Source organism: Phyllobates terribilis, unplaced genomic scaffold (genome assembly GCF_046119375.1).
Source record: "Phyllobates terribilis strain yellow unplaced genomic scaffold, ASM4611937v1 Scaffold_1__5_contigs__length_1240528914, whole genome shotgun sequence".
Taxonomy (NCBI): Eukaryota; Metazoa; Chordata; class Amphibia; order Anura; family Dendrobatidae; genus Phyllobates; species Phyllobates terribilis.
The window spans coordinates 1,095,869,514-1,095,894,597 of NW_027362761.1; the positions used below are offsets into that span (position 1 = coordinate 1,095,869,514).

Consider the following 25,084-nt stretch of genomic DNA (forward strand, 5'->3'; position numbering starts at 1 on the left):
CTATCAAATGATCTGTCACAGGGGATCATGTGACATGTGATACATCAGGTGTGTGTGTGTGGTGGGGGGCCCATGCCCTCTAAACTGCCCGGGGCCCTTGCTACTCTTAATCCACCCCTGAGCGTGTTGACCATCCGCTGAAAAGTGGCAGGGGCATTCTTCATGGCATCACACTGGACTCGTACAGTCCGAATGGGGTGATAAAGGCAGAGAGTTCCTGTGCCTCAGGGGTCAGTGGAATCTGCCAATATCCCTGGCTCAGATCCATGATGGTCAGGTACTTAGCCCCGGCCAGCTGATCGTGCAGGTCATCGATGCGCGGCATTGGGTACGCATTGGTGACCGTGACAGCGTTGAGCTTCCTGTAGTCCATGCAGAACCTGGCTGTCCGGTCCTTCTTTGGGACGAGGACCACAGGCGAGGCCCAAGCCCTGCTGGAGGGCTGGATGACCCCCAGCTTCAGCCTCTCGTCAATCTCCTGGCGCATGTGCTGCTGCACTTCCAGGGAGACCCGATATGCTGAACGCCAGATTGGGGGGTGATCCCCGGTGTCCACGTGATGGACATCCGACTCTGTCCTTTCGGGCTTGTTTCTGAACAAATCCCGGAAGGGGTGCAGGGTTTCCCACAGCTGGGACCGTTGGTCTGACAACAGTTGGTGGCAAACCTCCTCAATGGTCCCATCCGCCCTGGCCTGGGCGAGCATGCCCGGGAGGGTCTCCGCTTCTCCCTCCTCTGGCAGGTTGCACACAGGAAGGGCGCAGGCTTCCTGTTCATGTTGTGCCTTCATCATGTTCACGTGGAAGGCCTTCCGCCTTCCCCGGGCGTGGTCCAAGGTGACCAGGTATGTCATGGCATTGAGCTGCTGGTGCACGAGGTACAGGCCTTCCAAGGCCGACTGAAGCTTGTCCTGGGGTACGGGGACCAGTACCCACACCTTTTGACCCACCTGGTAGGTCCTCTCACAAGTATTCTGGTCATACAATCGCTTCTGGTCGGCCAGGGCTTGCGTCATATTGTCGTGCACCAGTTGCGCCAAGGCCTGCATTTTGTCACGGACGCGCATGACATATTCGATGACCGACACTCCAGACGTGGCTAAGTCCCCTTCCCAGACCTCCTTCCCAGAGCCAGAGTGCCCCACGCACGCCAGCCGTGCAGGTGCTCAAACAAAGGGGGAGAACCCCGTTAAGGCCTGTGGAACCTCCCAGTAGGCAAATAGCAGGTGTGGGAGGTACTGCTCCCAGTCGCGCCCATGGGGGTCGACCAACATCTTAAGCATCTGCTTCAGGGTACCATTAAACCGTTCGCACAGGCCATTGGTCTGTGGGTGGTACGGCCTGGTCACCAGATGTTGCACCTGTATTTGCTTACCGAGGGACTCAATCAGCTGCGACATAAACTGGGTCCCCCGGTCGGTGAGAATTTCCTGGGGAAAACCCACTCGGGAGAAAATCTCCAGTAAGGCGGTGGCCACCTTGTCGACCCGAATGGATGACAAGGCTACCGCTTCCGGGTACCGTATGCCATAGTCTACTACCGTCAGTATGAAGCGTTTCCCGGAAATGCTGGGAGTGGCCATCGGTCCAACCAGATCCACAGCTACTCTCCTGAAAGGCTCTTCAATGATGGGCAGAGTTACTAGTGGGGCTTTGGGGTGCTGCCCCGCCTTTCCCACCCTCTGACAGGTGTCACACGAACGGCAGTAGGCAGTCACCTCGGCCCCCATCCTTGGCCAGAAGAAATGCTGGGCTAGCCTGGCCTTGGTCTTATGGACCCCTAGATGTCCAGCCATTGGAATCTCGTGCGCCATCCACAACAACTCCGCCCGGAACGGATAGGGTACCACTAACTGTCGGCCCTGGGCCACACCTCTGGTGAACCTCGCTGGACCGTTACCGCCATCCTTGGTCGCAGACCACCCACTCGAGGTCTGAGTCCGAGGGAGGCTGTGCCGCCTGCTCCTTAAGAGCTTTCAGGCTGTCGTCAGTCTCTAAAGCCACCTGAAACCCCTGACTGGACGTGGCTAGAATAGATGAAACTGCCATGTCTTCTGTCTGTTCCCCGGGACCTGTCTCCTGGCCTCCGTTTGACCTGGCAGCCACTTGGTCAGGAGGGGAGAAGCCGTCGGACTCCCGAGGTGCGCCAGGGGTCTGGGTGCCACCACTGTGTGTCACAGTGGCCACGGGCGCTGTGTCCGCTGGTTGCGCCCACTTCTCCTCTGCTTCTGACCAAGCCTCCGGTCTAAATGGACTACTCTGGCCCTCTGACATCCTAGCTGTGGGGGAACCCTGCCGTGCAGCCTTACCTGGGAGCCCTACCTCTCCTGGGACTGCCCCGCCCTCCATGGCATGCTCCTCCTCTGCAGCTGTTTGCTCCTTGTCGGTCACCTCTGTGACACCCTCACTATATCACAGCCATCTTGATCAATCTCCTTCCCCCCAGGGGAAAGGGACACAGTACATCACCCACCCCCGCATCCCCATCAGTAGGCATGTTAATAACATTGGAATCAATAGGGGTGGACATGATGTTGTCCGGGGAGTCAGGCCTTGGGGGTTCGATGCCCACATAGTAGGACACTAGCCGCCCCAAGTGCCTCCCAAGTAAAACACTCTTGGGAATGTTCGGAGTTACCCACACCTCCCACACTCCCCTCCCGGCGCCCCAGTCCAAATACACCTTGGCAACGGGCAGCGAAGGCTCGACGCCTCCAATACCGGAGATAGCGAGAGTTTTTCCAAGTATCAGATCCTGGGATGACACCAGTTTAAGCCGCACCAGAGTCATCTCAGCGCCAGTGTCTCGTAGTCCCACAGCCCTGGCATGGCCTACGGTGACAGTTTGCAGGACCTCCCACCACCCCCACTTACACACAAAACAGTGGCCGGTCTCTGGGACCGGGGCGGGCCGTTCTGGCCCTGGGGGCACATGGCTTTGAAGTGGGCCGGCTGTCGGCAAATGTGACAGTCGAGGTTCCCTTACCGGTGTGGAGAGGGAAGCATGGGTAGGTGCCCCCTTGGGCTCGGGGGCAGGGACAGCAGGCACTGTGTTCGACTTACTCACTCTCCAGCCGGCAAGTTTCTTGGCCCCTGGAGCCCGGTTGTTGGAATACTCGTGGGCAAGTGTCGCTGTTGCACAGGCCCTATTCGGCTTCCGATCATGGAGGTACTGTTGGAGGTCCTCCGGGCAGTTCCACAGAATCTGCTCAGTCACGATGAGCTCCTTCAGCTGCTGGACGGTGGTGAGCTCCAGTCCTGTGGTCCATTGATCAACGGCTCTCAGTAGGGCCCGCATGTGATTGACCCAGCTGTCAGCAGGACCCCGCTGCAGACTCCGGAGCTTCTTCCGGTACGTCTCAGGTCAGGTTGTACTGCCAGACCAGAGCCTGCTTGATGTCCTCATAGCTCAGGGTGGTCTTACTGGGCAGATACCCAAAGATCTCCAGGGCCTTACCCCTAAAGCGAAGGGTTAAGAAACGGACCCACTGGTCCTCAGGCAGATGGTACTGACGGCAGGTTTTTTCAAATGCCAGCAAGAAAGTGTCTAAGTCCCCTCCTTTGTCCAGCAGGGGGAAGTCCTCCGCCCGTAGCTTCTGGACGCGGATCTCAGGGGACTCGGGACTGCCTGGGACTGGCAGCTTGAGCTGGAGCCGAAGCATATTTTCCTGGTGCTCGCACTCCCGCTGACGTTCTGCTGCAGCTGTTGCCTCGCGAAGTTCTGCAGCTGCCTCGAGACGTTCCTGGTGTTTGCGCACCTTGTGACATTCCGCCATGAGGGTCTGTAAGATGGCCCTGTCCCCAGCCTGGAGACTCGCAAGGGCAACTGACATGAGGGTGTCAGAGCCTGCCTGGCTGGGGGGATGGGCAGGTGGTGGGCGGTCCTCCCCTCCTTCTGGAGCTACATTGACTTCCACCTCCTCCCTACCATCTGGAGCTTTGGACATCTCATTGGTTCTGCTCCTGGTGCCACTGGCCATCCTTGCATGCTACGGTCACTGACACCGAACTATAACCTGATGCACTCACACACCTTACAGTATTTGCACTCTGACTGTTTAGGAACAATCATTACAGGGTACATTGCAGTAGGAAGATTTCCAACCTTTAATGATATTTCTATCTGAATTGCTTCAATATGTTTAATCCTGTAATTATAACCTTGCACCCACTGAATTGTTTTGGTTCCATTAATGAAACTGGCCTCCGCCCCCATATCTACCAACATTTGTGGGGCGTGGCCAGCAAGCCAATCATTCTTATCTGTTTCCCCCCATCGATCCTCCATTTCAGATGAAGACATCTTGGTAGGAGAAAAAGATGGCCCCTTCTGTCGGGCTTCGAATTCCGGTAGCAAGGTTTTGACTTCAGCATAAAGATCCTCAAACCCCGGTGCTGTGGGCTTTGCTGGCGACGAGGAGGGAGTGGGCCCTCTCTCTCCCCGTGTCCTGCCCCGCCCCTGCTGTGGGGATTCAGGATCTTTTATTGTAACCTTTTTTATATGAAACCCCTGATTTTTTATTATGTCCTCTCTTTTGATACAATTTCCACATCTCATCAGTACTAATACCGTCTATTTTATCCCAGTGGACACCATCCTTTATCAAGGCCATCAACATATCTTTCCGAGTAATAAGGGATCTAGGATTGTAATTACTTTTGACATTGTCACGCTGCTCTTCAGAGGGAATATTCCCCTTTTGTTTGGGACCCCAATCTCCCAGATCCCCTAACTCTCTAATTGCCTCCAATGTATTGGCGATAGTTTTTCCAGTCTGATTTATCATTAGTGTTATCATGATATGTATATACGCTGGAGGGGCATTTCTAATGATACGATATCTAACAGATACACTTGCAGGAGACATGGGGCTGCGGTATAGATGTCACAGGAGACGTGGGGCTGCGGTATAGACGTGACAGGAGACGTGGGGCTGCGGAATATACGTTACAGGAGACGTGGAGCTGCGGCATATATGTCACAGGAGACTTGACTGTGGCACAGACATCACAGGAGATGTGGAACTGCGGTGTATACATCACAGGAAACGTGGGGCTATGGTATAAACATCACAGGAGACGTGGGGCTGTGGCATAGATGTCAAAGGAGACGTGGGGCTGCGGCATAGACATCACAGGAGACGTTGGGCTGTGGTATATACAGGGGCAGACCTGCAGCCGGTGCAACTGCACCGGGACCCGGTGGTGCAGGGGGCCGCTTGCCGGGCGACTAATCTGGCCTGCTTCTCAGTGCCCCACGCTGACGGTGAGGACGATGCTGCAGGGTAGCGCACTGAGAGGTAAGTTGTGTGTTTTTTTATTTTTATATACTGGAATGCTGGGGAGAACAGGAAAATGAGGGGAGGTGGGGGAGAGCAATGATGGGGCTGGGGATAGCAATGGTGGGGCTCGGGAGAGCAATGGTGGGGCTGGGGAGAGCAATGGGGCTGGGGAGAGCAATGATGGGGAGAGCAATGATGGGGCTGGAGAGAGCAATGATGGGCCTGGAAATAGCAATGATGGGACTGGAGAGAGCAATGATGGGGCTGGAAAGAGCAATGATGGGACTGGGGAGAGCAATGATGGGGCTGGGGAGAGCAATGTTGGAGATGGGGAGAGCAATTATTGGGCTGGGGAGAGCAATGATTGAGCTGGGGAGAGCAATGGTGGCGATGGGGAGAACAATGATAGGGCTGGGGAGAGCAATGGTGGTGATGGGGAGAGCAATGGTGGCGATGGGGAGAGCAATGATTGGGCTGGGGAGAGCAATGATGGGGCTAAGGAGAGCAATGATGGTGGCGATGGGGAGAGCAATGATGGTGGTGGGGAGAGCAATGGTGGGGCTGGGGAGAGTAATGGTGGTGATGGGGAGAGCAATGATGGGGCTAAGGAGAGCAATGGTGGGGCTGGAGAGAGCAATGGTGGCGATGGGGAGAGCACTGATGGGGCTGGGGAGAGCAATGATCGGGCTAAGGAGAGCAATGATGGCGATGGGGAGAGCAATGATGGGGCTAAGGAGAGCGATGGGGCTATGGGGCTAAGGAGAGCAATGGTGGCGATGGGGAGAAGAATGGTGGGGCTAAGGAGAACAATGGTGGGGCTCGGGAGAGCAATGGTGGCGATTGGGAGAGCAATGATGGGGCTAAGGAGACCAATGGTGACGATGAGGAGAGCAATGGTGGGGCTTAGGAGAGCAATGGTGGGGCTAGAGAGAGCAATGATTGGGCTGGGGAGAGCAATGATGGGGCTAAGGAGAGCAATGGTGGCAATGTGGAGAACAATGATGGGGCTAAGGAGAGAAATGGTGGCGATGGCGAGAGCAATTATGGGGCTAAGGACAGCAATGGTGGCAATGGGGAGAGCAATGATGGGGCTAAGGAGAGCAATAGTGGTGATGGGGAAAATAATGGTGGGGTTAAGGAGAGCAATGATGGTGGCGATGGGGAGAGCAATGATGGGGGTGGGGAGAGCAATGGTGGGGCTGGGGAGAGCAATGGTGGTGATGGGGAGAGCAATGGTGGTGATGGTGAGAGCAATGATGGGTCTGGGGAGAGCAATGATGGGGCTAAGGAGAGCAATGATGGTGATGGGGAGAGCAATGATGGAGCTAAGGAGAGCAATGGTGGCGATGGGGAGAGCAATGATGGGGCTAAGGAGAGCAATAGTGGTGATGGGGAAAATAATGGTGGGGCTAAGGAGAGTAATGATGGCGGCGATGGGGAGAGCAATGATGGGGGTGAGGAGAGCAATGGTGGGGCTGGGGAGAGAAATGGTGGTGATGGGGAGAGCAATGGTGGCGATGGGGAGAGCAATGATGGGGCTGGAGAGAGCAATGATGGGGCTAAGGAGAGTAATGGTGGTGATGGGGAGAGCAATGATGGGGCTGGGGAGAGCAATGATGGGGCTAAGGAGAGCAATGGTGGCGATGGGGAGAGCAATGATGGGGCTAAGGAGAGCAATGGTGGCGATGGGGAGAGCAATGATGAGGCTAAGGAGAGCAATAGTGGCGATGGGGAAAATAATGGTGGGGCTAAGGAGAGCAATGATGGGGGTGGGGAGAGCAATGGTAGGGCTGGGGAGAGCAATGGTGGTGATGGGGAGAGCAATGGTGGTGATGGGGAGAGCAATGATGGGGCTGGAGAGAGCAATGATGGGGCTAAGGAGAGCAATGGTGGTGATGGGGAGAGCAATGATGGGGCTGGGGAGAGCAATGATGGGGCTAAGGAGAGCAATGGTGGCGATGGGGAGAGCAATGATGGGGCTAAGGAGAGCAATGGTGGCGATGGGGAGAGCAATGATGGGGATAAGGAGAGAAATGGTGGTGATGAGGAGAGCAATGATGGGGCTAAGGAGAGCAATGGTGGCAAAGGGGAGAGCAATGATGGGGCTAAGGAGAGCAATGGTGGGGCTGGAGAGAGCAATGATGGCGATGGGGAGAGCAATGATGGGTCTGGGGAGAGCAATGATGGGGCTAAGGAGAGCAATTATGGCGATGGGGAGAGCAGTGATGGGGCTAAGGAGAGCAATGGTGGCGATGGGGAGAGCAATGATGGGGCTAAGGAGAGCAATGGTGGCGATGGGGAGAAGAATGGTGGGGCTAAGGAGAGCAATGGTGTGGCTCGGGAGAGAAATCGTGGTGATGGGGAGAGCAATGATGGGGCTGGGGAGAGCAATGGTGGGGCTGGGGAGAGCAATGGTGGGGCTGGGGAGAGCAATTATGGGGCTGGAGAGAGCAATGATGGGGCTGGAGAGAATAATGATGGTGCTGGAAAGAGCAATGGTGGGGCTGGGGAGAGCAATGGTGACGATGGGAAGAGCAATGGTGGGGCTAAGTAGAGCAATGGTGGCGATGGGGAGAGCAATGATGGGGCTAAGGAGATCAATGGTGGTGATGGGGAGAGCAATGATGGGGCTGGGGAGAGCAATGGTGGTGATGGGGAGAGCAAATGATGGGGCTAAGGAGAGCAATGGTGGCGATGGGGAGAAGAGTGGTGTGTCTAAGGAGAGCAATGATGGGGCTAAGGAGAGCAATGGTGGCGATGGGGAGAGCAATGATGGGGATAAGGAGAGAAATGGTGGTGATGAGGAGAGCAATGATGGGGCTAAGGAGAGCAATGGTGGCAAAGGGGAGAGCAATGATGGGGCTAAGGAGAGCAATGGTGGGGCTGGAGAGAGCAATGATGGCGATGGGGAGAGCAATGATGGGTCTGGGGAGAGCAATGATGGGGCTAAGGAGAGCAATTATGGCGATGGGGAGAGCAGTGATGGGGCTAAGGAGAGCAATGGTGGCGATGGGGAGAGCAATGATGGGGCTAAGGAGAGCAATGGTGGCGATGGGGAGAAGAATGGTGGGGCTAAGGAGAGCAATGGTGTGGCTCGGGAGAGAAATCGTGGTGATGGGGAGAGCAATGATGGGGCTGGGGAGAGCAATGGTGGGGCTGGGGAGAGCAATGGTGGGGCTGGGGAGAGCAATTATGGGGCTGGAGAGAGCAATGATGGGGCTGGAGAGAATAATGATGGTGCTGGAAAGAGCAATGGTGGGGCTGGGGAGAGCAATGGTGACGATGGGAAGAGCAATGGTGGGGCTAAGTAGAGCAATGGTGGCGATGGGGAGAGCAATGATGGGGCTAAGGAGATCAATGGTGGTGATGGGGAGAGCAATGATGGGGCTGGGGAGAGCAATGGTGGTGATGGGGAGAGCAAATGATGGGGCTAAGGAGAGCAATGGTGGCGATGGGGAGAAGAGTGGTGTGTCTAAGGAGAGCAATGATGGGGCTAAGGAGAGCAATGGTGGTGGTGGGGAGAGCAATGGTGGCGATGGGGAGAGCAATGATGGGGCTAAGGAGAGCAATGGTGGCGATGGGGAGAAGAATGGTGGGGCTAAGGAGAGCAATGATGGGGCTAAGGAGAGCAATGGTGGCGATGAGGAGAGCAATGATGGGGCTAAGGAGAGCAATGGTGGCGATGGGGAGAAGAATGGTGGGGCTAAGGAGAGCAATGATGGGGCTAAGGAGAGCAATGGTGGGGCTTAGGAGAGCAATGGTGGGGCTAGAGAGAGCAATGATTGGGCTGGGGAGAGCAATGATGGGGCTAAGGAAAGCAATGGTGGCAATGTGGAGAACAATGATGGGGCTGAGAGAAATGGTGGTGATGGCGAGAGCAATTATGGGGCTAAGGACAGCAATGGTGGCAATGGGGAGAGCAATGATGGGGCTAAGGAGAGCAATAGTGGTGATGGGGAAAATAATGGTGGGGTTAAGGAGAGCAATGATGGTGCCGATGGGGAGAGCAATGATGGGGGTGGGGAGAGCAATGGTGGGGCTGGGGAGAGCAATGGTGGTGATGGGGAGAGCAATGGTGGTGATGGGGAGAGCAATGATGGGGCTGGGGAGAGCAATGATGGGGCTAAGGAGAGCAATGATGGTGATGGGCAGAGCAATGATGGAGCTAAGGAGAGCAATGGTGGCGATGGGGAGAGCAATGATGGGGGTGAGGAGAGCAATGGTGGGGCTGGGGAGAGCAATGGTGGTGATGGGGAGAGCAATGGTGGCGATGGGGAGAGCAATGATGGGGCTGGGGAGAGCAATGATGGGGCTAAGGAGAGCAATGATGGTGGCGATGGGGAGAGCAATGATGGGGGTGGGGAGAGCAATGGTGGGGCTGGGGAGAGTAATGGTGGTGATGGGGAGAGCAATGATGGGGCTAAGGAGAGCAATGGTGGGGCTGGAGAGAGCAATGGTGGCGATGGGGAGAGCACTGATGGGGCAGGGGAGAGCAATGATCGGGCTAAGGAGAGCAATGATGGCGATGGGGAGAGCAATGATGGGGCTAAGGAGAGCGATGGGGCTATGGGGCTAAGGAGAGCAATGGTGGCGATGGGGAGAAGAATGGTGGGGCTAAGGAGAACAATGGTGGGGCTCGGGAGAGCAATGGTGGCGATTGGGAGAGCAATGATGGGGCTAGGGAGAGCAATGGTGGGGCTGGGGAGAGCAATGATGGGGCTGGAGAGAGCAATGATGGGGCTGGAGAGAGTAATGATGGTGCTGGAGAGAGCAATGGTGGGACTGGGGAGAGCTATAGTGCCGATGGGAAGAGCAATGGTGGGGCTAAGGAGAGCAATGGTGGCGATGGGGAGAGCAATGATGGGGCTAAGGAGATCAATGGTGGTGATGAGGAGAGCAATCATGGGGCTGGGGAGAGCAATAATGGGGCTGGGGAGAGCAATTATGGGGCTAAGGAGAGCAATGATGGCGATGGAGAGAGCAATGATGGGGCTAAGGAGAGCAATGGTGGTGATGGGGAGAAGAATGGTGTGGCTAAGGAGAGCAATGATGGGGCTAAGGAGAGCAATGGTGGTGATGGGGAGAGCAATGGTGGCGATGGGGAGGGCAATGATGGGGCTAAGGAGAGCAATGGTGGCGATGGGGAGAAGAATGGTGGGGCTAAGGAGAGCAATGGTGGCGATGGGGAGAGCAATGGTGGGGCTAAGGAGAGCAATGGTGGCGATGGGGAGAGCAATGATGGGGCTCAGGAGAGCAATGGTGGGGCTGGGGAGAGCTATGGTGGGGCTGGGGAGAGCAATGGTGGGGCTGGAGAGAGCAATGGTGGGGCTGTAGATAGCAATGATGGGGCTAGGGAGAGCAATGATTGGGCAGGGGAGAGCAATGATGGGGCTGGAGAGCAATGATGGGGCTGGAGAGAGTAGTGATGGGGCTCGGGAGAGCAATGATGGGGCTGGAGAGAGTAATGATGGGGCTCGGGAGAGCAATGGTGGGGCTAAGGAGTGCAATGGTGGCGATGGGGAGAGCAATGATTGGGCTAAGGAGAGCAATGGTGGGGCTGGGGAGAGCAAAGGTGGCGATAGAGAGAGCAATGGCAGCAATGGGGAGAGCAATGATGGGGCTGGAGAGACAAATGATGGGTTGGAGAGAGCAATGATGGGGCTGGAGAGAGCAATGATGGGGCTAGGGAGAGCAATGATGGGGCTGAAGAGACCAATGATGGGGCTGGAGAGAGCAATGATGGGGCTGGAGAGAGCAATGATGGGGCTGGGGAGAGTAATGATGGTGCTGGAGAGAGCAATGATGGGGCTGGGGAGAGCAATGGTGATGATGGGGAGAGCAATGGTGATGGGGAGAGCAGTGGTGGGGCTAAGGAGAGCAATGGTGGCGATGGGGAGAGCAATGATGGGGCTAAGGAGAGCAATGGTGGCGATGGGGAGAAGAATGGTGGGGCTAAGGAGAGCAATGGTGTTGCTCGGGAGAGAAATCGTGGTGATGGGGAGAGCAATGATGGGGCTGGGGAGAGCAATGGTGGGGCTGGGGAGAGCAATGGTGGGGCTGGGGAGAGCAATTATGGGGCTGGAGAGAGCAATGATGGGGCTGGAGAGAATAATGATGGTGCTGGAAAGAGCAATGGTGGGGCTGGGGAGAGCAATGGTGACGATGGGAAGAGCAATGGTGGGGCTAAGTAGAGCAATGGTGGCGATGGGGAGAGCAATGATGGGGCTAAGGAGATCAATGGTGGTGATGGGGAGAGCAATGATGGGGCTGGGGAGAGCAATGGTGGTGATGGGGAGAGCAAATGATGGGGCTAAGGAGAGCAATGGTGGCGATGGGGAGAAGAGTGGTGTGTCTAAGGAGAGCAATGATGGGGCTAAGGAGAGCAATGGTGGTGGTGGGGAGAGCAATGGTGGCGATGGGGAGAGCACTGATGGGGCTGGGGAGAGCAATGATCGGGCTAAGGAGAGCAATGATGGCGATGGGGAGAGCAATGATGGGGCTAAGGAGAGCGATGGGGCTATGGGGCTAAGGAGAGCAATGGTGGCGATGGGGAGAAGAATGGTGGGGCTAAGGAGAACAATGGTGGGGCTCGGGAGAGCAATGGTGGCGATTGGGAGAGCAATGATGGGGCTAAGGAGACCAATGGTGACGATGAGGAGAGCAATGGTGGGGCTTAGGAGAGCAATGGTGGGGCTAGAGAGAGCAATGATTGGGCTGGGGAGAGCAATGATGGGGCTAAGGAGAGCAATGGTGGCAATGTGGAGAACAATGATGGGGCTAAGGAGAGAAATGGTGGCGATGGCGAGAGCAATTATGGGGCTAAGGACAGCAATGGTGGCAATGGGGAGAGCAATGATGGGGCTAAGGAGAGCAATAGTGGTGATGGGGAAAATAATGGTGGGGTTAAGGAGAGCAATGATGGTGGCGATGGGGAGAGCAATGATGGGGGTGGGGAGAGCAATGGTGGGGCTGGGGAGAGCAATGGTGGTGATGGGGAGAGCAATGGTGGTGATGGTGAGAGCAATGATGGGTCTGGGGAGAGCAATGATGGGGCTAAGGAGAGCAATGATGGTGATGGGGAGAGCAATGATGGAGCTAAGGAGAGCAATGGTGGCGATGGGGAGAGCAATGATGGGGCTAAGGAGAGCAATAGTGGTGATGGGGAAAATAATGGTGGGGCTAAGGAGAGTAATGATGGCGGCGATGGGGAGAGCAATGATGGGGGTGAGGAGAGCAATGGTGGGGCTGGGGAGAGAAATGGTGGTGATGGGGAGAGCAATGGTGGCGATGGGGAGAGCAATGATGGGGCTGGAGAGAGCAATGATGGGGCTAAGGAGAGTAATGGTGGTGATGGGGAGAGCAATGATGGGGCTGGGGAGAGCAATGATGGGGCTAAGGAGAGCAATGGTGGCGATGGGGAGAGCAATGATGGGGCTAAGGAGAGCAATGGTGGCGATGGGGAGAGCAATGATGAGGCTAAGGAGAGCAATAGTGGCGATGGGGAAAATAATGGTGGGGCTAAGGAGAGCAATGATGGGGGTGGGGAGAGCAATGGTAGGGCTGGGGAGAGCAATGGTGGTGATGGGGAGAGCAATGGTGGTGATGGGGAGAGCAATGATGGGGCTGGAGAGAGCAATGATGGGGCTAAGGAGAGCAATGGTGGTGATGGGGAGAGCAATGATGGGGCTGGGGAGAGCAATGATGGGGCTAAGGAGAGCAATGGTGGCGATGGGGAGAGCAATGATGGGGCTAAGGAGAGCAATGGTGGCGATGGGGAGAGCAATGATGGGGATAAGGAGAGAAATGGTGGTGATGAGGAGAGCAATGATGGGGCTAAGGAGAGCAATGGTGGCAAAGGGGAGAGCAATGATGGGGCTAAGGAGAGCAATGGTGGGGCTGGAGAGAGCAATGATGGCGATGGGGAGAGCAATGATGGGTCTGGGGAGAGCAATGATGGGGCTAAGGAGAGCAATTATGGCGATGGGGAGAGCAGTGATGGGGCTAAGGAGAGCAATGGTGGCGATGGGGAGAGCAATGATGGGGCTAAGGAGAGCAATGGTGGCGATGGGGAGAAGAATGGTGGGGCTAAGGAGAGCAATGGTGTGGCTCGGGAGAGAAATCGTGGTGATGGGGAGAGCAATGATGGGGCTGGGGAGAGCAATGGTGGGGCTGGGGAGAGCAATGGTGGGGCTGGGGAGAGCAATTATGGGGCTGGAGAGAGCAATGATGGGGCTGGAGAGAATAATGATGGTGCTGGAAAGAGCAATGGTGGGGCTGGGGAGAGCAATGGTGACGATGGGAAGAGCAATGGTGGGGCTAAGTAGAGCAATGGTGGCGATGGGGAGAGCAATGATGGGGCTAAGGAGATCAATGGTGGTGATGGGGAGAGCAATGATGGGGCTGGGGAGAGCAATGGTGGTGATGGGGAGAGCAAATGATGGGGCTAAGGAGAGCAATGGTGGCGATGGGGAGAAGAGTGGTGTGTCTAAGGAGAGCAATGATGGGGCTAAGGAGAGCAATGGTGGTGGTGGGGAGAGCAATGGTGGCGATGGGGAGAGCAATGATGGGGCTAAGGAGAGCAATGGTGGCGATGGGGAGAAGAATGGTGGGGCTAAGGAGAGCAATGATGGGGCTAAGGAGAGCAATGGTGGCGATGAGGAGAGCAATGATGGGGCTAAGGAGAGCAATGGTGGCGATGGGGAGAAGAATGGTGGGGCTAAGGAGAGCAATGATGGGGCTAAGGAGAGCAATGGTGGCGATGAGGAGAGCAATGGTGGGGCTTAGGAGAGCAATGGTGGGGCTAGAGAGAGCAATGATTGGGCTGGGGAGAGCAATGATGGGGCTAAGGAGAGCAATGGTGGCAATGTGGAGAACAATGATGGGGCTGAGAGAAATGGTGGCGATGGCGAGAGCAATTATGGGGCTAAGGACAGCAATGGTGGCAATGGGGAGAGCAATGATGGGGCTAAGGAGAGCAATAGTGGTGATGGGGAAAATAATGGTGGGGTTAAGGAGAGCAATGATGGTGCCGATGGGGAGAGCAATGATGGGGGTGGGGAGAGCAATGGTGGGGCTGGGGAGAGCAATGGTGGTGATGGGGAGAGCAATGGTGGTGATGGGGAGAGCAATGATGGGGCTGGGGAGAGCAATGATGGGGCTAAGGAGAGCAATGATGGTGATGGGCAGAGCAATGATGGAGCTAAGGAGAGCAATGGTGGCGATGGGGAGAGCAATGATGGGGGTGAGGAGAGCAATGGTGGGGCTGGGGAGAGCAATGGTGGTGATGGGGAGAGCAATGGTGGCGATGGGGAGAGCAATGATGGGGCTGGGGAGAGCAATGATGGGGCTAAGGAGAGCAATGATGGTGGCGATGGGGAGAGCAATGATGGGGGTGGGGAGAGCAATGGTGGGGCTGGGGAGAGTAATGGTGGTGATGGGGAGAGCAATGATGGGGCTAAGGAGAGCAATGGTGGGGCTGGAGAGAGCAATGGTGGCGATGGGGAGAGCACTGATGGGGCAGGGGAGAGCAATGATCGGGCTAAGGAGAGCAATGATGGCGATGGGGAGAGCAATGATGGGGCTAAGGAGAGCGATGGGGCTATGGGGCTAAGGAGAGCAATGGTGGCGATGGGGAGAAGAATGGTGGGGCTAAGGAGAACAATGGTGGGGCTCGGGAGAGCAATGGTGGCGATTGGGAGAGCAATGATGGGGCTAGGGAGAGCAATGGTGGGGCTGGGGAGAGCAATGATGGGGCTGGAGAGAGCAATGATGGGGCTGGAGAGAGTAATGATGGTGCTGGAGAGAGCAATGGTGGGACTGGGGAGAGCTATAGTGCCGATGGGAAGAGCAATGGTGGGGCTAAGGAGAGCAATGGTGGCGATGGGGAGAGCAATGATGGGGCTAAGGAGATCAATGGTGGTGATGAGGAGAGCAATCATGGGGCTGGGGAGAGCAATAATGGGGCTGGGGAGAGCAATTATGGGGCTAAGGAGAGCAATGATGGCGATGGAGAGAGCAATGATGGGGCTAAGGAGAGCAATGGTGGTGATGGGGAGAAGAATGGTGTGGCTAAGGAGAGCAATGATGGGGCTAAGGAGAGCAATGGTGGTGATGGGGAGAGCAATGGTGGCGATGGGGAGGGCAATGATGGGGCTAAGGAGAGCAATGGTGGCGATGGGGAGAAGAATGGTGGGGCTAAGGAGAGCAATGGTGGCGATGGGGAGAGCAATGGTGGGGCTAAAGAGAGCAATGGTGGCGATGGGGAGAGCAATGATGGGCTCAGGAGAGCAATGGTGGGGCTGGGGAGAGCTATGGTGGGGCTGGGGAGAGCAATGGTGGGGCTGGAGAGAGCAATGGTGGGGCTGTAGATAGCAATGATGGGGCTAGGGAGAGCAATGATTGGGCAGGGGAGAGCAATGATGGGGCTGGAGAGCAATGATGGGGCTGGAGAGAGTAGTGATGGGGCTCGGGAGAGCAATGATGGGGCTGGAGAGAGTAATGATGGGGCTCGGGAGAGCAATGGTGGGGCTAAGGAGTGCAATGGTGGCGATGGGGAGAGCAATGATTGGGCTAAGGAGAGCAATGGTGGGGCTGGGGAGAGCAAAGGTGGCGATAGAGAGAGCAATGGCAGCAATGGGGAGAGCAATGATGGGGCTGGAGAGACAAATGATGGGTTGGAGAGAGCAATGATGGGGCTGGAGAGAGCAATGATGGGGCTAGGGAGAGCAATGATGGGGCTGAAGAGACCAATGATGGGGCTGGAGAGAGCAATGATGGGGCTGGAGAGAGCAATGATGGGGCTGGGGAGAGTAATGATGGTGCTGGAGAGAGCAATGATGGGGCTGGGGAGAGCAATGGTGATGATGGGGAGAGCAATGGTGATGGGGAGAGCAGTGGTGGGGCTAAGGAGAGCAATGGTGGCGATGGGGAGAGCAATGATGGGGTTAAGGAGAGCAATGGTGGTGATGGGGAGAGCAATGATGGGGCTGGGGAGAGCAATGGTGGCGATGGGGAGAGCAATTGGTGGCGATGGGGAGAGTAATGATGGGGCTAAGGAGAGCAATGGTGGTGATGGGGAGAAGAATAGTGGGGCTAAGGAGAGCAATGGTGGCGATGGGGAGAGCAATGGTGGCGATGGGGAGAGCAATGGTGGTGATGGGAAGAGCAATGATGCGGCTAAGTAGAGCAATGGTGGGGCTAAGTAGAGCAATCGTGGCGATGGGGAGAGCAATGATGGGGCTAAGGAGAGCAATGGTGGCGATGGAGAGAGCAATGATGGGGCTAAGGAGAGCAATGGTGGCGATGGAGAGAGCAATGATGGGGCTAAGTAGAGCAATGGTGGTGATGAGGAGAGCAATGGTGGGGCTGGGGAGAGCAATGATGGGGCTGGGGAGAGCAATGGTGGGGCTAAGGAGAGCAATGGTGGCGATGGGGAGAGCAATGATTGGGCTAAGGAGAGCAATGGTGGGGCTGGGGAGAGCAAAGGTGGCGATGGAGAGAGCAATGGTAGCGATGGGGAGAGCAATGATGGGGCTGGAGAGAGCAATGATGGGGCTGGAAAGAGCAATGATGGGGCTGGAAAGAGCAATGATGGGACTGGAGAGAGCAATGATGGGGCTAGAGTGAGCCATGATGGGGCTGGGGAGAACAATGATGGTGCTAGGGAGAGCAATGATGGAGCTGGAGAGAGTAATGATAGGGCTGGAGAGAGCAATGATGGGGCCGGAAAGAGCAATGATAGGGCTAGAGAGAGCAATGATGGGGCTGGGGAGAGCAATGGTAGGGCTAAGGAGAGCAATGGTGGCGATGGGGAGAGTAATGATGGGGCTAAGGAGAGCAATGGTGGCGATGGAGAGAGCAATGATGGGGCTAAGTAGAGCAATGGTGGTGATGTGGAGAGCAATGGTGGGGCTGGGGAGAGCAATGGTGGGGCTGGGGATAGCAATGGTGGGGCTCGGGAGAGCAATGGTGGGGCTGGGGAGAGCAGTGGGGCTGGGGAGAGCAATGATGGGGAGAGCAATGATGGGGCTGGATAGAGCAATGATGGGCCTGGAAATAGCAATGATGAGACTGGAGAGAGCAATGATGGGGCTGGAAAGAGCAATGATGGGACTGGGGAGAGCAATGATGGGGCTGGGGAGAGCAATGTTGGAGATGGGGAGAGCAATTATGGGGCTGGGGAGAGCAATGATTTAGCTGGGGAGAGCAATGGTGGCGATGGGGAGAGCAATGATAGGGCTGGGGAGAGCAATGATGGAGCTGGGGAGAGCAATGATGGAGCTGGAGAGAGCAATTATGGGGCTGGGGAGAGCAATTATGGGGCTGGGGAGAGCAATGATGGGGCTGGGGAGATCAATGATGGGGCTGGGGAGAGCAATGATGAGACTGGGGAGAGCAATGATGGGGCTGGAGAGAGCAATGGTGGCGTTGGGGAGAGCAATGATGGGGCTGGGGAGAGCAATGATGGGGAGAGCAATGATGGGGCTGTAGAAAGCAATGATGGGGGTACTGGGACAGAGCAATGATGGGTGTGCTGGGAGAGAGCAATGATGGGGCTGGGGAGAGCAATGGTACGGCTAAGGAGAGCAATGGTGGCGATGGGGAGAGCAATGATGGGGCTAAGGAGAGCAATGGTGGCGATGGAGAGAGCAATGATGGGGCTAAGTAGAGCAATGGTGGTGATGGGGAGAGCAATGGTGGGGCTCGGGAGAGCAATGGTGGGGCTGGGGAGAGCAATGGGGCTGGGGAGAGCAATGATGGGGAGAGCAATGATGGGGCTGGAGAGAGCAATGATGGGCCTGGAAATAGCAATGATGGGACTGGAGAGAGCAATGATGGGGCTGGAAAGAGCAATGATGGGACTGGGGAGAGCAATGATGGGGCTGGGGAGAGCAATGTTGGAGATGGGGAGAGCAATTATGGGGCTGGGGAGAGCAATGATTGAGCTGGGGAGAGCAATGGTGGCGATGGTGAGAGCAATGATAGGGCTGGGGAGAGCAATGATGGAGCTGGGGAGAGCAATGATGGAGCTGGAGAGAGCAATTATGGGGCTGGGGAGAGCAATTATGGGGCTGGGGAGAGCAATGATGGGGCTGGGGAGAGCAATGATGAGACTGGGGAGAGCAATGATGGGGCTGGAGAGAGCAATGGTGGCGATGGGGAGAGCAATGATGGGGCTGGGGAGAGCAATGATGAGGCTGGGGAGAGCAATGATGGGGCTGTAGAAAGCAATGATGGGGGTACTGGGACAGAGCAATGATGGGTGTGCTGGGAGAGAGCAAAGAATGGGTGTGCTGGGAGAGAGCAATGATGGGGATGCTGGTAGAGAGCATTGATGGGGGTTTTAGTTTGCTTGTACTGTAAAGCCTTGTATATTTTCCGTGTGCACATAGCCTTACAGTTAATTGGGGAGAGTCACAGAGACTGAATAATTTATATTGTTGGCCGGTGGAGATTATAGTTATTTGGGGGCACAGTGCTGCTTATCACTTTATATTTTGATTACTAAGTGGCTAACAGTATATTAATGGGGGGGCACATATCTGTAGTCAGGGACGCTGTGCGGGTGAAACGCATGTATATATACAATATATGTGACCTTGTTATTTTCTAGGCTGGAGATCATCGTGACAAGACAATTCGTGGCTGGGAGATGTCGACATGAAGGTCTGACCAGATGGAGAAGAAGCAGCAGAAACCGACTCTGATCAGATGACACGTCTGCGGTAAGTGCCTGGATGTAAATATTATTCTGTATCTGCACTGTGTGACTCGGAGTGATAATGTTGTCTGTAAAATCCCTTAGGCTGCATTCTCACATTTGTGTGAAATGTCTGTGAGCAACCAGATTTTTTTATCGGATCCATTCATACATCCATGAAAATCACTGATCTGAGAATGAGATCTGTGAGGGTCAGAAAATGTCCTGTTCTGATCTGATTTTGTGGATCAGAATAGGACATGCTCAATGCGTCTGTAAAAGCGGGCAGCACACAGACACTGCACACAGATGCAGGAATGTAGCCTTATTATGTATAGCACAATCCCTTAGTATATAGTGTACTCACTTATTATGTATAGCGCTGTCCTTAGTAACATAGTTTCCTCTTTTATCATGTATAACACCCTCCCTTATTACCTACCATCCTCTCTAGTTATATATGGTGCTGTCTCTTATCATATAGCTTCCTCTGCTGTTATGTACAGTGCTGTCCCTTACATAGCGTATTCTTGTTATTTTTATCAGTCACAGCGCCCTCTTTTATTACATAGTCGTCTCTTATTAGATATAAAATGACTGCTGATTGAGCAGCCGGTGACCAGAAGACCAGTCCATCAGCTCCTCCATCAGAAAAGAAGCTTTCCCTTGTTCCATCAGCTGGCATTGCATTATATATCTAACAAGAGAGGACGCTATGTAATAACGACAGGGGGCTATAGATAATCCAATATGTAAGGGACGGTGCTGTACATAACAAGAGAGGGCACTGTGTAATAAAGGACAGCAATATACATAATAAAGGAGGCTATGTAAGAGGTATATATGTGTGTGTGGCTATATATACATCTGTAGCTTTGTCGCCATAAAATGTGGGGGGCTCAGACACATTTCTTGCACAGGGGCCCTAAGCAGTCAGTGTTCACCCCTGGGTATATATGACGCGCCCCCTGGGCCGTGTGTGGAGGAATACCCGGAGCCGGGTCTCTGTGTAATGCTGGGGGTTGTAGTCTCCGTGGCGGTGACCCGGTCCCGTGGCTCAGGGTGGTCAAACCAGTGGCGGATCTGTTTATTTCGTTATTAATGTTTAAATGTTCGACTACGCCACCCGTGGATTGCGGTCACTGAGAACTGCCGCTGCGGGGCAGACCGCTTGGGGCCTTTGGTACCTTCCGCTCCTCGATGGCGGTGCTGGTCCCTTGCATGTGACTGAGCCTCCGGGCTTTCTATGGCCAGAGGACCTGAAATCCCCTGCCGTGTGGTTTCTGCTGCTGGATGTATAATCCCTACAGCCTCGGACTCCGGTGTCTGGTTCTCTGCGTCTTCTGCCAGGACGAGCTCTCTGCTCCAGTCCCTGGCCTTCAGCTCCTGACTCCTACAGAGCTCCTTGCTGCTGCTCTGTCCCTTCCTCTGGAACTAACTAACTAACCCCGCCCCTGATCCAGTTTATAAAGGGCAGGTTCCTCCCCTCCCTGGAATGGGGCAGGAGGTGTTGCATGCTAAAGTGCTCCTGACCAGGAAAACCCATGCTCACTCTCAGACACGGTATTTCTACCACTGTGGCAACCAGACCCCTGGGGTGCCACATAAACATCACAGGAGACGTGGGGCTGCGGCATATACGTCACAGGAGACGTGGGGCTGCGGCATAGGTGTCACAGGAGACGTGGGGCTGCGGCATAGATGTCACAGGAGACGTGGGGCTGCGGTATAGATGTCACAGGAGACGTGGGGCTGCGGTATAGACGTCACAGGAGACGTGGGGCTGCGGTATAGACGTCACAGGAGACGTGGGGCTGCGGTATAGACGTCACAGGAGCCGTGGGGCTGCGGTATAGACGTCACAGGAGACGTGGGGCTGCGGCACAGACGTCACAGGTGACGTGGGGCTGCAGCATATACGTCACAGGAGACGTGGGGCTGTGGTATAGACATCACAAGTGGGGCTGCGGTATAGACATCACAGGAGATGTGGGGCTGCGGTATACACGTAACGGGGATGTGGGGCTGTGGTATAGACAGCACAGATGTGGGGCTGCGGTGTATACATCACAGGAGTCACGGGGCTGCGGTATAGACATCACAGGAGACACGGGGCTGCAGTATATACATCACAGGAGACGTGGGGCTGCGGTATATACATCACAAGAGACGTAGGGCTGCGGTATATACATCACAGGAGATGTGGGGCTGCGGTATATACATCACAGGAGTCACGGGGCTGCGGTATAGACATCACAGGAGATGTGGGGCTGCGGTATATACATCACAGGAGATGTGGGGCTGTGGTATAGACGTCACAGGTGGGGCTGCTGTGTTCGTCTGTGGGACAGGAGCTTCTCGTGCACTAACTCTGCCCACTATGTACGTTCTGGCACTGTCCGGCATGAGGACGTAACCTTTCATGGCTATGTAAGAGGTATATATGTGTGTGTGCGGCTATATATAAATCTGTAGCTTTGTCGCCATAAAAGGTGGGGGGCCCAGACACATTTCTTGATCAGGGGCCCCAAGCAGTCAGTGTTCACCCTTGGGTATATACATCACAGGAGACGTGGGGCTGCGGTATAGACGTCACAGGAGACGTGGGGCTGCGGTATAGACGTCACAGGAGACGTGGGGCTGTGGCATAGATGTCACAGGAGACGTGGGGCTGTGGCATAGACGTCACAGGAGACGTGGGGCTGTGGCATAGACATCACAGGAGACGTGGGGCTGCGATATATACATCACAGGAGACGTCGGGCTGCGGTATATACATCACAGGAGACGTGGGGCTGTGGCATAGACGTCACAGGAGACGTGGGGCTGTGGCATAGACGTCACAGGAGACGTGGGGCTGTGGCATAGACATCACAGGAGACGTGGGGCTGTGGCATAGACGTCACAGGAGACGTGGGGCTGCGATATATACATCACAGGAGACGTCGGACTGTGGTATATACATCACAGGTGATGTGGGGCTGCGGTATAGACGTCACAGGTGGGGCTGCTGTCTTCGTCTGTGGGACAGGAGCTCCTCGCGCACTAACTCCGCGCACAGCGTACGTCGTGGCACTGGTGGCCAGCGTGAGGACGTAATCTTTCATGGCACGTGCTCGCAAAGCAAGAATAATTTAAAGGCCCGGTAGTGATCAGAACGTAGCTTCCGGCCGAGCACTGCGTTCCCCGAAATTGACCCGGGGGTCGTAGACGGCCCTGAGGTTCCCCACCCCTGACAGATGCTGTGGACGCTACTGACTGCACCATGTAGAGGGCCCAGCGCTAGCACTGACTGCGGCCATTGCAGAGGGGAATCCGCTATATGAAGCAGCTGACATTCACTGCTAACCACAGATGTAACCCATGCACCATTGGTATGACGCAGGATTTGGGCAAGGCTCATTTAGAGAAATCCGCCCATGATGTAATATGGTGTCGGATAAAGGGGAGGAGGGGTGGTTTTATTGAAAAGAACATGAGAATAAACCGATTACATCTGCTATGGTCCCATCACTGCCCCACAGTGTTTTTTATTTTTTCCAACCTCCTCCAGAAAAAAAAAAAGATGTATGGAAAAGTGGTGTCCTTGAACTATACAACGCCTGCGAAAAACCCCAACAACAAGCACTGGCTCCATAATAGTCGGTCCTTTAGGGGAATATATGAAACAGAAATAAAGAAAGCTACACTTTCCTCCTCCAGCACATCCTGTCCCCGCTCCCGACGCCATATTAGCGTGGTCGCATAATAACTTTCAGTGCGTTTTTGTCTTCAATAAAATGGCGCCCGCAGTTCTCCTTTATGAAGTTCACTGACTTTTAGCTAGGGATGCAACGACGGCATGACGTCAATCGCTTAGCTTCGCACTCATTGGCTGAGTGGTTACCATGGAATTAAATGACGCTCTGCAGTTTGCCTCCCCCATGGTTGCCCTGGGTACGCACATGCGCATTATATTACTGCTCGCTGACTCCAGGATGAAGGTAAGGAGGCCGGAGAATTCGGGTTCAGTGTGGGGTTCACCTTGTCTCCTGTGGACAGACGGGTGTACGGGGGTGGTGCCGGGTAGCACTGGATCACAGCTCAGACTGTCCTCCTGGTTAAATGTCTCTGTATATGGGTCTCCATTGCCTTACTCGAAAATATGTGCACCCCCCATAACATGACAATACTGGAAAACTCTGCTCTGTTCCTCTGTTATTCCTCCTGGAAATATAAGAGATAGCATTTTAACAGGATAAGCCATCACTTAAAGGAGCTGGCCACTGTTTGGGCAGCCCCCTTATTACATACTATGTTCCCCTGGTTATAATAATGATAATAGCAGATAGTCCTCTCCCGCACCGTTTGTCCCAGGGCTGGTGTGACATCATCACATCATATTGGTGCTGCAGCCAATCGGTGATCACGTATAGGCCGTTTCGCTCACACTTCCTTCAAACTTGGACGTCCAAGAGAAGAATGAGAATTGCAGCCCATTAGCGAGCGCTGATTGGCTGCAGTGCTCATGTGGCATATTAGTGGTATGCAAGCCCCGGGAGACCCGACACTGACGTCACTGGGATGGCACTGGTGTGGGAAGTATCTGTAATTTTACACCAGGTAATATGCTTTATAAGAATGGGATGTCTGAGCAGGGGACATTTCATTTTATGTGGGGTCTCGGAGGTCGAACGCTGAGGTGCTGAGAAAAATCGGGCTGCAGCTTTGCTTCATCGCTGCATCCTACATCAAAGGCCACGGCCCCACTATCAGTGTTTGGTCAGTATTCAGTCAGTATTTTTTCTGAGGTCTGGGAGACAAAACCAGGTGAGGAGCAATCAGAGAAAAGGTATAATAAAAACAAGTCACCAATTCTGCATTTATCACCCACTCCTGGTTTTGGCTCCCACTCCTGAGAAAAAATACTGACCAAATACTGAGCAAATACTGATAGTGGGGCCGTGGACTAACACAGAGACCCAGGCTCCATCTGATAAAGTATTAATAGCGCAACACTGCAAAGTGCTGCCGGGAGGGTCAGACTTGTAGAGATCACTTGGTTCACAAAAAGTTTTTTGGAGTTGGAAAAACAACTAGTTTTCAAGAGGAATCCACCTCTAGAATTGTATGTGTGTGTGTAAAGTTTTTCACACCAAGTTCTGCAGCCTTTTGACTTAACAATTCCAATTTGGACAAAATCGGCATCAAAGAAGTGACGTCATTTTTTTTTGTTATCCTCCGTGAGATTTAAGCAGTAGTGTTGAGCGAGTAGGCTTCATTAACTCTGTCAGCGAACGCCGTGGCTGCAAGTGTCAGTGTTAGACAGTCAATCTCTGCATGTGTCACAGCTGTCTAACAGTCGTGACACTTGCAGCTGCAGTGAGCGAGCACACTAAAATACTCGGCAAGCACCCGAGCGTGCTCGCCGAAAGAGTTAATGAAACCTACTCGCTCAACACTAGTGAGCAGCAAAGTGGATTTTCCTTTGAAATTAATTGGAAGAGTGAAGTGATTTTTGATGTCGCCGATCTGCACCTATATCATCCTCACAAAAAATAAGATGGGAATAACGTCATCCAGACTCTGACCGCTGGGCGTGGAGCTGTGGAGCAGTAGAGTGGCTCCTGTGTCTTCCATTCAGTTCTATAGAAGATCCGGATACGGTGTAGCTCAGCCGCTCTCTGCTGACTCCATTACTACACCTCCAGTACTCGGAGCCTGGACGGACCTACTTCTGTGTTGGCAATGAAGGGATGAGATGAGGGAACAAAAACTTGTAAGTGATGGTGTATTCCAGCAATCTGCCACCTGTTACTGGGATGGGAATGATCCCTTTACAGGGGTTGTCTCGGGTTGTCTAAAGATGATATATTTGTAGGATTCATCATCAGTAGGAGATTGGTTGGGGTCCAACACCCAGTACCCCCATTGATCAACTGATATCTGCTCCGTCAGGAGCCTTGTGTAAGCAAAGTACAGAGCCGAAAAACTCAGCTCTAAACTTTAGTTACTTAAATAGGAGCCAATCTGCAGTACCCAGGAGCAGTTACTACACTACATACAGAGCTGCGGTGTTTGGCTCTGTACATGTTTACACTTGGCCACTGTTAGTGCAGATATCA

General features: G+C 54.4%; 1 protein-coding gene across 1 annotated transcript in view; it reads left to right on the top strand.

The window, feature by feature from the left end:
- The first annotated feature begins 22,849 nt into the window (after positions 1–22,849).
- WDR19 (WD repeat domain 19) overlaps positions 22,850–25,084 on the top strand; it is a 71,715-nt gene continuing 69,480 nt past the window's right edge. The window contains exon 1 of the mRNA XM_073645964.1: positions 22,850–22,963. Within this exon, the coding sequence (XP_073502065.1) occupies positions 22,868–22,963 (96 nt within the window). The 5' untranslated portion in view covers positions 22,850–22,867. The remainder of the gene's footprint in view (positions 22,964–25,084) is intronic.